Source organism: Bufo bufo, chromosome 7, assembly GCF_905171765.1.
Source record: "Bufo bufo chromosome 7, aBufBuf1.1, whole genome shotgun sequence".
Taxonomy (NCBI): Eukaryota; Metazoa; Chordata; class Amphibia; order Anura; family Bufonidae; genus Bufo; species Bufo bufo.
Genome location: NC_053395.1, coordinates 216742428 through 216759119, shown reverse-complemented (window position 1 = coordinate 216759119; position 16692 = coordinate 216742428). Strand labels below are relative to the sequence as shown.

The following is a 16692-nucleotide window of genomic DNA, read 5'->3' as shown; positions in this document are numbered from 1 at the left end:
TTCAGTATTTGACAAGATTCCTGGGACCAGCAACACACCTATATATAGTGAAAACTAACAACATAGGCGAGAAAACATAATAGAAAAAAACTCTGCGCCAAATATATGCCAGGCATATCTCTTCTTTGGCACCATACTAAAGAGTAAATTTCTCTCTTTTTTTTTTTTTTTTTTTTTATTTAAGGGAGGGAATTATGTAGGTGCTGTCATGGGCTCATGGAAAACATATTACCGGTAAGAGTAATTGAAGTATTTCCATTACGCCCCATGACAGCACCTGTGAGAGACTAGACTAGATAACTATTAGGGAGGGACTACAGCCTGCAGCACCTTTCTCCCAAAAGACATATCCTGCACAGATGAAAGGTCCAACCTGTAGTGCTTGTAAAACGTAGAGGGGGAACTCCACGTTGCAGCCCTACAGATCTGTTCTATGGTAGCACACCCTTTTTCTGCCCAGGAAGAGGCTACTGCCCTGGTGGAATGGGCTGAAAAATCTGAAGGGACCTGACAATATGATAGTGAATATGCCAAACTAGGGATCGACCGATTATCGGTTTGGCCGATATTATCGGCCGATATTGAGGATTTTGAACGTTATCGGTATCGGCATCTATTTTGCCGATATACCGATAACGTATGGGGAACACAGAACGCGCTGCTGACAGCGCTCTCTGTGTTCCCTCCACAGCACAGGGGAGAAGGAAGCCGTGTCTCCTCCCCCTGTGCTGCTGCTGCCGCTGCCGCCAATGAGGGGATAGAACATAAGAGGAGGGGCGGGGCTGTGGCCGCTGCGCCACCAATGAAGATAAGCCTTTCATTCATTCATATACAGGAGGCGGGAGCTGGCTGCAGAATCACATAGCCGGCTCCCGACCTCTATGAGCAATAGCTGCGGTCCGCGGTAGTTAACTCCTCAGGTGCCGCGGATCGCAGCTACCGCTGATAGAGGTCGGGAGCCGGCTATGTGATTCTGCAGCCAGCTCCCGCCTCCTGTATATGAATGATCGATAGACTTATCTTCATTGGTGGCGCAGTGCGCCCCCCCAAGCCCCCCAGTATTAATCATTGGTGGCGCAGTGCGCCCCCCACCCCCATCCCGGCCAATAGTAAAAACATTGGTGGCGCAGTGCGCAGCTGTGTAAGCCTAGGGCTCCGATCGGTTGCCATGGCAGCCAGGACGCTATTGAAGCCCTGGCTGCCATGTTCAGCTCCATGCTGCTGTGTGCACAGAGCACAGAGCAGCAGGGACAGTGTGAGCTCCTATTCACCCTGATAGAGATCTATCAGGGGGAATAGGACAAGGGTTCTAGTCCCTAAGGGGGTTAAAAGTTAGTAAAAAAAAAACACAAAAATATTAAGTATAAATGAAAAAGATTTATAAAAAAAAAATACACATTAACAATAAACAAAAAAAAATACACATTAACAATAAACATATTAATTTTCAGCAGATTTGTGTAGGAATTTTTTTTTTCTCAAAAATGAAAATTCCCAGAATATCGGTATAAATTATCGGCTATCGGCCTGAAAGTTCACAAATTATCGGTATCGGTATCGGCCCTAAAAAATCAATATCGGTCGATCCCTATGCCAAACCTATCGCTCTCTTGATCCATCTGGCTAAGGTACGGCTTGTAACCTTTGAGCCCCTGTTCTGACCCTGAAATTGAACAAAGAGTTGCGGGGTCTTTCTAAAGTCCTTCGTAGACTCTAAATACGAACAGACACACCTTCTAACGTCTAAAGTATGAAAGGATCTTTCTCCTTCATTCTTTGGGTCCTGACAAAAGGAAGGGAGAACTATCTCCTGAGACTTATGGAATACCGAGACTACTTTGGGCAGGAATGCAGGGTCTGGTTTGAAAACAATCCTATCCTCCAGAATCTGAGTATATGGTGGGGAAGAGGACAAGGCGGACAGCTCTCCTACTCGTCTGGCAGATGTAATGGCCACTAAAAATACGGTCTTATAGGACAACATCTTTAAGGGGATGTCCCCCAGAGGCTCAAACGGAGCCTTGGTTAGAGCAGAAAGAACCAGGTTAAGGTCCCATGGGGCTGACTTAGATTTAACTATAGGACATAGTCTAGAGGCCCCCCTAATGAACCTTTTGACCCAAGGATGAGTAGCCAATCGAAAGTCAAACAGGACACTCAGTGCTGAGACCTGCACCTTGAGAGTACTGGGTTTAAGCTTTTTGTTAAGGCCTTCCTGCAAAAAGTTCAAAATTAACGGGATGTTGGGTGAGTTCAAGTCTAAGCCTGGACCTGCAAACCGAAGGAAGGTTTTCCATACTCTCAGATAGATTTCGGAGGTGACTTTTTTCCCTACTAGCCAGGAGAGTCCCAATGACTTGTACTGATAGGCCTCTAGACCTGAAGAATGTCCTCTCAAAATCCAAGCTGTCAGGTGGAGGTTCTTGACTTCCGGATGACGTAGAGGGCCCCGATATAATAGGTCCTGTCTTTCTGGAAGCACCCCGGGATCGGCTATTGATAGTCTCCTCAACCAAGCAAACTAAACTCTTTTTGGCCAGAATGGTGCTATTAGTATCACTGTAGCCTGTTCCCTCCTGATCTTCTGGATCACTCTGGGCAATAGGGTGATGGGAGGGAAAGCATAGACTAGGCCCTTCAGATTTATCATCAGCCTGTTGGGCTTGGGGACCAGAAATGGGGTTGAATAAAAACCCTCTCCTTGTTCGTCCTTTGGGACTGGAACAAGGACTACCTTCTCCAGGAGGTTGTTTATTTCCTCCGAAGGTGCCACCTGTTTTGGAGAATTTTGGTTTAATGAAGTAATTTTGAAAGTCCTGTGTGGTAGTCTCTTGAAGTCTAGGCGATAGCCTTCCCTTATAACATCCTTTATCCAGGCGCTTGCGGTAATATTTCGCCAGGCCGGAAAAAATAAGGAAAGACGACCGCCTACTTGGGGTCTGGCGTCATTGTTGAGTGGAACTTGATGTTTGAGGTCTGGATTTAAACAGCACACCTTTGGATTTATCAGAACTCCACTCCCTCCTTATCTTTTGATCCCCAAAACCTTTCCTTCTTTCATTGATCCGAAATGGCTTCCCCTGTTTAGGAAAGGACGGTGCTGGAAATCCTTTTTTCTTATCAGATGCCTTATCCAAAATATCATCTAAGGCTGACCCAAACAAAAAATCTCCTTGGCAAGGGAGGGCGCAGAGCTTAGATTTTGAAGCTACATCGCCCTTCCACCCTTTCAACCATAACGACCTTCTGGCTGAATTGGACAATGCAGCCGCCCTAGCGGAAAGCCTCAATGCATCAGCAGAGGCATCAGAGATGAAATCCACTGCACTGGACATAGTTGGTATAGCCTCCAGCAGCTGATCCCTAGGAGTCTTGTTCTCTATATGAGACTCTAATTCCTCCAACCAGAGCTTTAATGACCTTGCCACCGAGGTAGTCGCTATATTTGGTTTAAAGGCAGAAGTGGAAGCTTCCCAATTCTTCCTTAAGTACGCATCAGCCCTTGGGATCTGTAAGGGACCCTAAATCCTCAAACGGGAGAGCTGACTTTTTATTTATCTTAGCTACGGAAGCGTCTACCTTCGGTACCTCCTGCCAAGCTGATACTTCTTGATCGTCAAAGGGGTACTTTCTCCTGACCGCTCTAGGGATAAAGAATTTTTTATCGGGCTTCTCCCACTCGCGTTTAATCAGGTCCTTGATACAGTCCTGAATGGGGAACACCCTAGACTTTTTAGGCTTTAGGCTCTCAAACATTAGCTCTGGTCTAGACCTGGACTCCTTTTCTTCCTCAAGCTCCATCGTGGATCTAACCGCCTTCAATAGTAGATCTGTATTTTCCGCTCTAAATAACGGCTTCCCTGTCAAATCCTCAGAGGAGGAATCTGAGTCTGCAATAGCGCCCTCCTCAGACCCAGAGTCCATAGAATCCTCCACTATCGCCTTTTGGGCCCTCTTATGCCTGGATGAGCTAGGCAGGGATTTTTTAAACTCCTCCACAGAAGAACGTACTTCATTTTTAACTAAATCTTGGATACTTTGCAATAAAGATGGCGACTCCTCTGCCACTAACTTATCCAGACATGATTGACAACATGTTTTTGGGTAAGACGGATCCAACTTCCGCTTGCAAATTCCACACTCCTTAGCTCTTTTGTGGGACGCTTTCTTTGGGGCTTCTTTAACCATGCTTGGTTCCGAAAGCTGCTCCTGTCTGTCGGTGCGCTGTTGTACTTCCCCCTCTTCTTGCATGATAATGCTGCCTCAAGGGGGGCCAATGGAGGGCTGCAGGTGCCGCCTGGCGTCCGGTCCGGTCAGTATCTGCCTGCTGCTGCTCCCTCCACGCTGGCTGGCCGGCGTTCCCTTTTTCAAATGGGCCGCGCAGCGCCCGCCATGTTAAAGCTCCTCCCCTTCCGGCCGGTGGAACGCACGCGTCACTTCCGGTGCGACGCGCACGCCCAGCTCAGCCAGCCTCAATGAGAGGAGAAGACGAACCTCCCCCCTCACGCCGCAACTTCGCCGGCAGGCAGGGTCACAAGGCAGCAACAGGATTCCCCCCATGGCACCGAAGAAGGGAAAAAAACAGCAGACGCCGGGCTTCTCAGCGGCTCCTAGTGGAGACTTACGCCGACAGGTACCTCCACTAGGTTTCGTTTTAACCCTAGAGATCCTGCAGCCGAAAATAGACCTGGAAAGAAATCCTCCTGTCCCTGGACAGGAAACAGGAAAGAACTGAAGGTGGAAGGCATGGGACCAATTTAAAGATCTGGGAAGTTCCTGTTTCCTGTCCGGAAGGAGGAGGATCTCTCACAGGTGCTGTCATGGGGCGTAATGGAAATATATATATATATATATATTTACACACATACAAAATTAATTAGAACAGAAGTAGTGTATTTAGCAAACGATAATTACAGTGAAAAGATAAAGACGTCACAAGCCGAAAGTAGAACTGCAATAATGAGGTTTATCCTTTTTATTAGAATATTGTTGCGATTCGTTTTGACATTCGGGTCTGCTCCTTAAATGACGGACGAAAGCCAAAAGTTCTTCAGAGAAATTAAGGCTCTGCCCTTCTCCTCGTCATCTGTAAAGATTAACTGATAGAATAAACATCTTAACAGCGTTCAAAACCATCAATTAAAAAAATAAGTAATAAAACTTCTAGAACTGTTCTTTCCCTATAAACAGTCGACCTTTCATTAAATGAATTCAGGTTTCTGGTGCTGGATCAGAGACGACGGCTGCTTTGATTTTCACGGTTACCTTGTTCCTTGGCAACTAAGTGAGCAGATCAGTCCGTCCATTCACTTTATGTTAATGTCACCATTAGAGTTATATATATCGCTTTAACTCAACCAATCTATCGCACTGCCAGGTACAAGAGGGGCCGTTCCGGTTATCGGGGGGTTTTTGATTTGCATTTAACGAAAATGTTTCTTACTGAATACAAGCTGGATCACACAACACATTACATTTATCACCGATACACAGTGTGGTATTTAAGATCGCTTGGGGTCCGCCCATTGTGACACCTATCCGATGTGAAATGGTGACCCTATCTCCACTCACTTCCATTCCTATAGAGTTATGCATGCTTGACTACTGCTCCCCTCAAAAGGGTGACATGGGACCCTAGTTCTCATGATGAGAAGTGGTCCCAGTAATTGTATTACCCCTTCCTTCTCAGTGTGAATAGGTGATAAATTGTAATTATGGGACATTCCCTTTAAAGGTGGATTCTTTTAGGGCCTACTGCACGTTCGCGAATTCCCATGTGGAAAAACCATAGAATATTAAAGTACTAGCAAATGTTATGAGATTACACAAATGTCATGTACGATTTGAGTTTTTTTACCGTGCGGAAATTGACCTGCTGTGCGTATTTAAAAATAAATAGCATGTCAATTATGCTTGCGGTTTAGCTGCGGATTTCAGCCTTTTCAATGGAACGGGGAGATCTGCGGCAAAACCTCATCAAATCCGCACCAAAAACCACAATTAAGCCTCATGCAGACGTCCGTGGAACACGGTCCGTGAGATACAGGACTGGCATTGCAGAGGTGCACGGCCTCATTGGTTGCTATGACGCCGTGTGTTCCTCCAATGCCAGTCCAGTATCTCACGGACCGTGTTCCACGGACGTCTGCATGAGGCTTTAGACATTCGTGTGGATCTTATGTGTGTTCACCCGCACTCGTGTGCAGGTGGCCTAAAAGTGCTAAAATGCATGAAAAGGGCCAAAAGGGGATTTCCCAGAAAAGACACCACCCATTCAAGAAGAGTTTTAAAAATTTAGTCTACAATTTTCATTCATTTCCAGGATCTTTGCTATTCAGCTTGTAACTTCTCTCACGTGTATGTGCTTCCTTCTTCTTGTAATACATGCTGGATGTGAGATCAGTGTGTCCAAGATGCTGCTGTCTTCACTATCTCGTAGGTATCAGCACAGCTAGGACTGATTTCCCTACTACAGTTTCAAGGATCTCTTCTCCCTTTAAACAGGGAGAAATGTGTGATTCCCCCTCCCTCCTCCAGCAGAGTCTGTCCTGGGTGCTCTTCTCACTCTACACTAATACACAGTATGTGTGATTCCCCCTCCCTCCTCCAGCAGTCTGTCCTGGGTGCTCTTCTCACTCTATACTAATACACAGTATGTGTGATTCCCCCTCCCTCCTCCAGCAGAGGCTGTCCTGGGTGCTCTTCTCACTCTACACTAATACACAGTATGTGTGATTCCCCCTCCCTCCTCCAGCAGTCTGTCCTGGGTGCTCTTCTCACTCTATACTAATACACAGTATGTGTGATTCCCCCTCCCTCCTCCAGCAGAGTCTGTCCTGGGTGCTCTTCTCACTCTACACTAATACACAGTATGTGTGATTCCCCCCTCCCTCCTCCAGCAGAGTCTGTCCTGGGTGCTCTTCTCACTCTATACTAATACACAGTATGTGTGATTCCCCCTCCCTCCTCCAGCAGAGTCTGTCCTGGGTGCTCTTCTCACTCTATACTAATACGCAGTATGTGTGATTCCCCCTCCCTCCTCCAGCAGAGTCTGTCCTGGGTGCTCTTCTCACTCTATACCAATACACAGTATGTGCGATTCCTCCCTCCTCCAGCAGAGTCTGTCCTGGATGCTCTTCTCACTCTATATTAATACACAGTATGTGTGATTCCCCCCTCCCTCCTCCAGCAGAGTCTGTCCTGGGTGCTCTTCTCACTCTACACCAGGGATCAGCAACCTTCGGCACTCCAGCTGTGGTGAAACTACGACTCCCAGCATGCACACTTGCTTAGCTATTTTGAGAACTCCCATAGAAGTGAATGGAGCATGCTGGGAGTTGTAGTTTCAACACATCTGGAGTGGCGAAGGTTGCTGACCGCTGCTCTACACTAATACACAGTATGTGTGATTCCCCCTCCCTCCTCCAGCAGAGTCTCTCCTAGGTGCTCTTCTCACTCTATACTAATACACAGTATGTGTGATTCCCCCCTCCCTCTTCCAGCAGAGTCTGTCCTGGGTGCTCTTCTCACTCTACACTAATACACAGTATGTGTGATTCCCCCCTCCCTCCTCCAGCAGAGTCTGTCCTGGGTGCTCTTCTCACTCTACACTAATACACAGTATGTGTGATTCCCCCTCCCTCCTCCAGCAGAGTCTGTCCTAGGTGCTCTTCTCACTCTATACTAATACACAGTATGTGTGATTCCCCCTCCCTCCTCCAGCAGAGTCTGTCCTGGGTGCTCTTCTCACTCTACACTAATACACAGTATGTGTGATTCCCCCCTCCCTCCTCCAGCAGAGTCTGTCCTGGGTGCTCTTCTTACTCTACACTAATACACAGTATGTGTGATTCCCCCTCCCTCCTCCAGCAGAGTCTGTCCTAGGTGCTCTTCTCACTCTATACTAATACACAGTATGTGTGATTCCCCCTCCCTCCTCCAGCAGAGTCTGTCCTAGGTGCTCTTCTCACTCTACACTAATACACAGTATGTGTGATTCCCCCCTCCCTCCTCCAGCAGAGTCTGTCCTGGGTGCTCTTCTCACTCTATACTAATACACAGTATGTGTGATTCACCCTCCCTCCTCCAGCAAAGTCTGTCCTGGGTGCTCTTCTCACTCTATACTAATACGCAGTATGTGTGATTCCCCCTCCCTCCTCCAGCAGAGTCTGTCCTGGGTGCTCTTCTCACTCTATACCAATACACAGTATGTGTGATTCCCCCTCCCTCCTCCAGCAGAGTCTGTCCTAGGTGCTCTTCTCACTCTACACTAATACACAGTATGTGTGATTCCCCCTCCCTCCTCCAGCAGAGTCTGTCCTGGGTGCTCTTCTCACTCTACACTAATACACAGTATGTGTGATTCCCCCTCCCTCCTCCAGCAGAGTCTGTCCTGGGTGCTCTTCTCACTCTACACTAATACACAGTATGTGTGATTCCCCCCTCCCTCCTCCAGCAGAGTCTGTCCTGGGTGCTCTTCTCACTCTACACTAATACACAGTATGTGTGATTCCCCCCTCCCTCCTCCAGCAGAGTCTGTCCTGGGTGCTCTTCTCACTCTATACTAATACACAGTATGTGTGATTCCCCCTCCCTCCTCCAGCAGAGTCTGTCCTGGGTGCTCTTCTCACTCTATACTAATACACAGTATGTGTGATTCCTCCTCCCTCCTACAGCAAAGTCTGTCCTGGGTGCTCTTCTCACTCTATACTAATACGCAGTATGTGTGATTCCCCCTCCCTCCTCCAGCAGAGTCTGTCCTGGGTGCTCTTCTCACTCTACACTAATACACAGTATGTGTGATTCCCCCTCCCTCCTCCAGCAGAGTCTGTCCTAGGTGCTCTTCTCACTCTACACTAATACACAGTATGTGTGATTCCCCCTCCCTCCTCCAGCAGAGTCTGTCCTAGGTGCTCTTCTCACTCTACACTAATACACAGTATGTGTTATTCCCCCCTCCCTCCTCCAGCAGAGTCTGTCCTGGGTGCTCTTCTCACTCTACACTAATACACAGTATGTGTGATTCCCCCTCCCTCCTCCAGCAGAGTCTGTCCTGGGTGCTCTTCTCACTCTACACTAATACACAGTATGTGTGATTCCCCCTCCCTCCTCCAGCAGAGTCTGTCCTAGGTGCTCTTCTCACTCTACACTAATACACAGTATGTGTGATTCCCCCTCCCTCCTCCAGCAGTCTGTCCTGGGTGCTCTTCTCACTCTACACTAATACACAGTATGTGTGATTCCCCCTCCCTCCTCCAGCAGAGTCTGTCCTGGGTGCTCTTCTCACTCTACACTAATACACAGTATGTGTGATTCCCCCTCCCTCCTCCAGCAGAGTCTGTCCTGGGTGCTCTTCTCACTCTACACTAATACACAGTAGGTGTGATTCCCCCTCCCTCCTCCAGCAGAGTCTGTCCTAGGTGCTCTTCTCACTCTACACTAATACACAGTAGGTGTGATTCCCCCTCCCTCCTCCAGAAGAGTCTGTCCTGGGTGCTCTTCTCTCTCTATACCAATACACAGTAGGTGTGATTCCCCCTCCCTCCTCCAGCAGAGTCTGTCCTGGGTGCTCTTATCGCTCTATACTAATACACAGTATGTGTGATTCCCCCGCCCTCCTCCAGCAGAGTCTGTCCTGGGTGCTCTTCTCACTCTACACTAATACACAGTATGTGTGATTCCCCCTCCCTCCTCCAGCAGAGTCTGTCCTGGGTGCTCTTCTCACTCTACACTAATACACAGTATGTGTGATTTATACCAGTATACTTTCCTCCCTATTTAATGCCTGTGTAACCTGTCCTTCATGAAGATTTGGAAGTAATCCCCTCCCCTTCCACAATCTAAATCGACAGCACACAAGCTCCTCTAGTTCCTTTTCCTGCTTTTATCTTTAAGGGCTACTTCACACAGCAGCTTTTGTCCACAGAATTTGGTGAAGATTCCGGGCCAATAACAGTGGGGCGGAATAGGTGATAATCGCCTCCTACTGTTTTTAATGGGAGACTGTGCTGCTGTTCATGCAGCTGAAGCTTATCTTTGTGACCATGCCAAGAAAGAACATGTCCTTTCTTGGGCGTGGTGTCAGCACGGACGATGCTGTAAACCCCAGCGGGTGTCCACTTGTAGTCCCACTCCGTACACCAGAATGAAACTGTGAAAGGGAAGGGAACACCGCATTCAAATTGAAAAACCATGGAGGGAAGCCACTCTGGCCATAGGCTAAATCCACTGTATGAACAAGACCCAACACCAAGAGAATGGAGGAGAGAGCAGACACAGTCAAGAGCGGCGTGCTCTCAGGTCGGAGGCAGGACAGCAGGACAGCCAGCTACTTACTGAGGTTGCACAGACTCTACAGAAAGACAGGAGGAAAAATGTAGGCTACCTTAGACTACCAGTAGGGAAACGGAGTCCTTCTCATGGATCTTCTTTATAAGGAAACTAATCTTTTAGCTTGATAATAATGACAAATCATTAATAACTACAAATAATTATTACTAATTATTTTTGTAATAGAACATATCGACTAAAAACATACTAAATTTATTCAATTCCATGTTTTTTTCTGATTGTATTGCTTGTATAGTATGTTTTATTTTTATGATCTCAATTAAGCTTGCCACTGTAAAACCAATATTCATGTGCGGCATAAAGTCTGTAACGGCACTAACACGATCAAGAGAGCTGCTGCTAGGCAACAATGGAGCTGCCCGCCGGCGGTGAGGATCATCCTGATGGAAGTAACCACCAAACCACTAATAGATGTTTGTGGTTTTACAAAAAAAAAAAAGAAAAATAAATTGTTGCTTGTAGGGGTTTATTCACACCTTGCAGTCATGATTGTTTTGTGCCAACATTTTTCCTAAACTGCACCAGAACTGCATAATGCGACATGTGAATAAATCCTAAAGGTAACTATGAATCTTTTTCAGAAGGAAGGCTGGAGGCCTTAATTAAAATATAATTATATCCTAAAGACCCCTTTAAGGGGATTGACCTGTAATAAAGAATAGATGATTACTTACTGATGCAGCCCGCACTGCAGCTCTGTTGCTCATGGCAGGGCTCCATTTTCCCTGCTGCAAAGGTGACTTCACGCCGACAACAGACCACTGCAGCCAATCACTGACCACAGCAGTCATGTGTTGTGCACATAACGTCACCAATGCAGGCAGAAAAACAGAGCCCTGCCAGGAAAAACGCAGCAGCAACGCGCGATTTGTCCTGAAAGTAATCATCTATTCTTTATTAGGCTACTTTCACACTAGAGTTTTTGCTGGATCCGGCAGGGTTCAGCAAAAAAAGGTTCCGTTAACAATAATACGACCGTCTGCATCTGTTCTGAACGGATCCGGTTGTATTATCTTTAACATACCCAAGACGGATCAGTCATGAACTCCATTGAAAGTCAAAGGGGGACGGATGGATCCATTTTCTGTGTCAGAAAAAACGGATCCGTCCTAATTGACTTGCATTGTGGGTAATGACGGATCAGTTTTGCTCCGCATCCCAGGTCGGAAAGCAAACCGCACGCAGCATGCAGTGGTTTGCTCTCCGGTATGAGGATGGAATGCATTTTGGAGCATTCAGTTTCGTTCAGTTACGTTTTGTCCCTATTGACAATGAATCCGGTATTGAGACCCTAAGACGGATTTCAATACCGGAAAATATTAACACTAGTGTGAAAGTAGCCTTACAGGTCAATCTCCTGAGTTTTCCAGTTTCTTTTAGAAACTGGACAACCCCTTTAAAACTAGTGCTTTTTATATATTTTTTTTTAACTGGTGGCGTGGCTGGTATTGTTTTTTTTAAGTCAGAATAGTTTAAATAAGAATACTACTCACCAATCGCCCACCACTCCCAATACGACGTTCTCAGGGTCCCCTAAACCAGTGGCTGAGTACAAAGAAGTACTGCAGATACCAGCATGGAACCCAGGAGGTGCTAGAATGGGAGCGGGGGGAATGTTCCTTTTTTTTTTTCTTTTTTAACCAGAATACAACTTTAAATCTAAAAAACAAAATTCTTATAAGTAAAATAAAAACAAAAGTAAAAAGTTATAGCCAATCAACTTTTCCTTTCTTTTTCATTTTCTGTTCAGTCACATCCATGGGGAGAGCGAGGACTCGGAGATAAAAACAAGATTTGCTGTCCTTTACTCCAGAACGGAGTCGGACACAATTACAGAATAAGCGGTTTTATTATAAATGAGGGCTAAGCAGTCACGTAACTTCTAGGTCCGCGGGAGAATATTTACCGCATAAAGAACGAGAAAATGGAGACTGATATCATCGCTGCAAAACCAATCCAGACTGTACAAATTGCACAATTATGGTACCAATTACAACACATTTCTGCTAACAAAATACCCCTTATTGTCAAATTACAAGCCAATTATTCTCTTCCATTAAATGAGGGGGGGGGGGGAAACGGGATTTTTGCCATCGTCTCACAGATGCCAGAATTATAAGGAAGTGCCTCAGAGTGCGTGTGAAAGAGATCCATGGCACCGGCTACGAGGGCTGATAAACTCTTCGATAGATACCGTCTATTACATCCATCTCGGCTTCTTTAGGTTTATGAACTAGAAATAGAATAGCACAGGTGATTCAAAAAACACCCTCTTTAAGGGGTTGCCATGTTGGACAATACCTACTTATTTGAAAAGCCCCTTGACAATAAGCTGATCATAAAGTGATCACCTGTGATCTGTAAGAAAACCTGGCAGTAGTAAGTGTTCACTTTCCCAGCAGCGCCACCACAGGGGAAATAAAGAATTGCACATTGTCCATTTACATCAATGGGTTTGTTTGTGTAATACAGGACGGGTCCTCCAGGGCGACAGACACTCTTTATGGCTGACCTGTTACATGTGCACTTGGCAGCTGAAGGCATCTGTGTTAGTACCATGCTCATGTGTCCACATTGCTGAGAAAAATGATGTTTTAATATATGCAAATAAGCTTCTAGGAGCAATGGGGGAGTTGCCGTTACACCTGGAGGCTCAGGCTCAATGGCACACCCCCTGAACTTCGACAGGGCCAGACAGTAAAAAAGTCATAACTTCTAGCCATATCAACCCCTTTACTACGGAGAGGCAGCAGGGAAGATGCCCTACTTGCCCCCATCTCTTTAAGGACTAGCCGCTAATTATATCAGCCATCTTGTAACACAAGTGCTGTCGTGATGGCTTAATGCACACATGTTCTTCTCCTGATCCTCATTACTAAGCACCTGCGCTCCCCAGAATGCTGCTGCTGCTAGAAAATAATGAAACCATTAAGGTAGCAGAAACAAAGCCCACGCATCAGCAAAATTGTTATTATTCTAAATTAACTTTTAATTAAATTTATATAATAATATGTCAAAAAAAGAAAAATTAAAAAATGGATTGAACTGCTTAAAGGGGAATTACACAATTTCTAGAACAATCAGGTTACATTACTTAGCATTCAAGGAGACAGTGCATTACGAGAGCCTCACACCTGACAAAGCAGCATCACCTAGAGAGCGCCCAGTTGTCAATATACTGAAAGCTTGGGACTTATACATCCTTCACCACTTACCTGACCATTTCCGCTCATAGGCACTAGCACTGCACCACCTAACTGCAGCTATGGGGAAGGTGTAAGGACACAGCTAGATTTGTGTTGTGGTTAGATGCAAATGTGTAAAAAGCATGTCCAAGAAGTTTTTACATAGATGCAATGTACAAGAAAATTAAGTAATTTTGTAAATACAGAGCCTTCAAAAAGTCTTCAGACCCTTTCACATTTTACGGCAGCCTCCACCAATCTGGGCTTTATAGCAGAGTGACCAGAAAGAAGCCTCTCCCCAGTAGGACACACATAAAAGACGTCTGGAGTCTGCAAAAAGAGAACCTGAAGGACTCCCAGACTGTGAGAAACAAGATTCCCTGATCTGATGAAACCAAGATAAAACTTTCTGGCCTCAAGTCGAAGTGTCACGTTTGGAGGAAACCAGGCACTGCTCATCACCTGCCCAATACCATTCGTACAGTGAAACATGGAGGTGACAGCATCATGCTGGGGGGACAAGGAGAGAGGTCAGACCTGAGGGAAAGCTGAATGGCGCAAAGTACAGAGATATTCTTAAAGAGGACCTTTCACAGCTCCTGACATGCCCGTTTTAATAGCTTCATACATTGCCTATGTAATAACAATTCTACTTCCATCAATACAGATGAAAGTGCTTATTGCTTTTCCCTTTATAAGATGCACTGCACAGGAGGTCTGCCTGGAAGGGAAGGGGGGGGTTGGGGGTCTAGAGGTCCAGGGAAAGGACCCACCCCGGGTGCCAAACACCCTAGGCACGCACTGATCTATTCTCATGGCTCTGTGTTGTGCCATTCCTCTATTATTTCTACTAGAAGTTATGAATGAATTGCTAGCAGTCTGCAGTAAGGGTACAGAGGGGAGGTAACCAGTTGGGGGTGTGTCCCTGCACAGACTCACTCTATCCAATCAGTATTGCCATTTTCAGACTGTGCAGGGACACACCCCCAACTGGTTACCTCCCCTCTGTACCCTTACTGCAGACTGCTAGCAATTCATTCATAACTTCTAGCAAGAATAATAAAGGAATGGCACAACGTAGAGCCATAAGAATAGATGCTCCAGAACTGTTATTACATGGGGAATGCATGAAGCTATTAAAACAGGCATGTCAGGAGAGGGGACAGGTCCTCTTTAATAAAAACCTGATTCAGAGTACTCTGGACCTCAGACTGGGCAGAAGGTTCACCTTCCAAGAAGACGATGACCCTAAGTACACAGCCAAGACAACACAGGAGTGGCTTAGGGAAAACTATGTGAATGTCCTTGAGTGGCCCAGCCAGAGCCCTGAACCCAAAGGAACATCTTTGGAGAGACCTGAAAATGGCCGTCCAACCTGACAGAGCTTGAGAGGATCTGCAGAGAAGAATGGCAGAAAATCCCTAAATCCGGGCTTGGAAACCTTGTGGCGTCATCCCCAAGAAGCCTGGAGGCTGTAATCACTGCCAAAGGGGCTTCAACTAAGTCCTGGGTAAAGGGGCTGAATACTTATGTCAATGCAAGATTTGAAATTTTCCTTTTTAATAAATTAGGAAAGATTTCTAACATTCTCTTCTCACTTTGTTATTATGGGGTACCACGTGCAAAGTGATGGGGGGGAATTAGAATTTGTTTTTATTTTAACAATGTCTACATAATTAGCGGTTCGGATTTACTGATCTATAGAATAAGTCATGTAAAGGGGATTTCTGTACTAGGACGTTGGGTGAGGGGGTCCTGTGATCAATATTACTCTGGGAAAGCAAAAGCGCCAACTCTTGGTCTCTCATGAAAGCAATGATTTTGTTGGATGCTCCTTAAAGGGGTTGGTCCGCGAACAACATTTATAACCTATCCATAGATCAATGACAAACGTAGGCTTGCTAGGAAGCCGACTGCTGGGACCCCCAACTATCATGAATGGAGTGGTGGTGCATACAGGTGACCACCGCTGTCCTTCACTTCTATGAGGCGCACACACTGTTCAAAAATCCCACAACGTTGCATGTATAATACATTAGATGCAGCAGAGTAGATAAGAAAAGGTAAAATAACACAAAAGTAATAATAATAGTAGTAATAATGCAAAGATTTTCAATTACAAGTTCAATCAGGAACAAATGAAAGAGCATAACGAGAAGACGACCCTCATTACCATGCACAAGAAGAGTGGAAAAGAGAAAGAAAGGAACGGAGAATTACTTGCCTCATCCGCAATCATACACCTACGGAGGGAGAGAGACAAATTATATGTTAATACAAACCCACATGAAAAACAATATGTTAATTAGCAGATCTGCTCTAACACGCAAAAAAAAATCTATATATAAATAAAGCAAATGAGGTCTTCGGTGAAACCAATGAGTCCAATTTGTGCAATTACTGGCTTTGATTTCTGTTAATATAACTCGTTTAAAGACGATGCAGAAGAGTCTGCAGCCGAGAAGCCTCTGCCTGAGGGTCCTCTTACCTGGGCAGATCAATCCTGTAATTGAGCGCCTATCAATGATATATCAAGGCAATTGGCACCTGTCTACCCCATTTTAAATGTAGCAATGATTGCACCATTTTGATCTTGGCAGACATATTTAAAGAGGGCGATGACCGGGAACAAACATTCAGCGGATCCTCAGCCTGTGTAAAAGGGCCGGAAGGCCTCATTCAGACGGGTGTGTTGTGCCAGTGCCGATAGGCATGAGCCACTTTTTGCAATAACTTTTTGTTAGAAGGACCCTGAAGATAACTGATCACAAGTTGTCTCCCACTGATCACCTGTGATCTGTGCAAGAGTCTGGCAGCAGCTGTTTAATACTCCTGCAGCGCCACCTCAGGTGATATGAAGAATTGCCAAATTCTTATTGAAATCAATGGACGTTCTGGGTCCTCCAAAGAAAGAGGTACTCGCTACAAAGAGCCACTCTCTGTTCTGGCTAAAAGATGAGATCGAAGGTTTTTTTTTTCCCCCCCATTCATCCCCTATCTGTGTTTGATTGGTTGGGGTTCGGGCAATAGGTTGGTCATGCAGCTACTCTTAACTCAGCACCCCAACAGAATTGAAAGGTGGGGGTGCCCATTGGTCAGACGCCCCATCAATCTAAAACAGGTTAGGGGATAAATGTTCATGGCAAAAAACCCTTTA

The 16692-nt window shown here is 45.8% G+C and overlaps 1 protein-coding gene across 2 annotated transcripts in view; it reads right to left on the bottom strand.

Moving 5' to 3' along the window:
• ZRANB3 (zinc finger RANBP2-type containing 3) overlaps nucleotides 1–16692 on the bottom strand; it is a 271436-nt gene that overhangs the window by 180169 nt on the left and 74575 nt on the right. Inside the window, exon 3 of one of the 2 annotated variants that reach the window (XM_040440742.1) lies at nucleotides 15760–15778. In XM_040440742.1, the coding sequence (XP_040296676.1) occupies nucleotides 15760–15778 (19 nt within the window). Of the gene's footprint in view, nucleotides 1–13565; nucleotides 13592–15759; nucleotides 15779–16692 lie in introns of those variants that run through there. The other variant, XM_040440743.1, reaches the window with a different exon arrangement.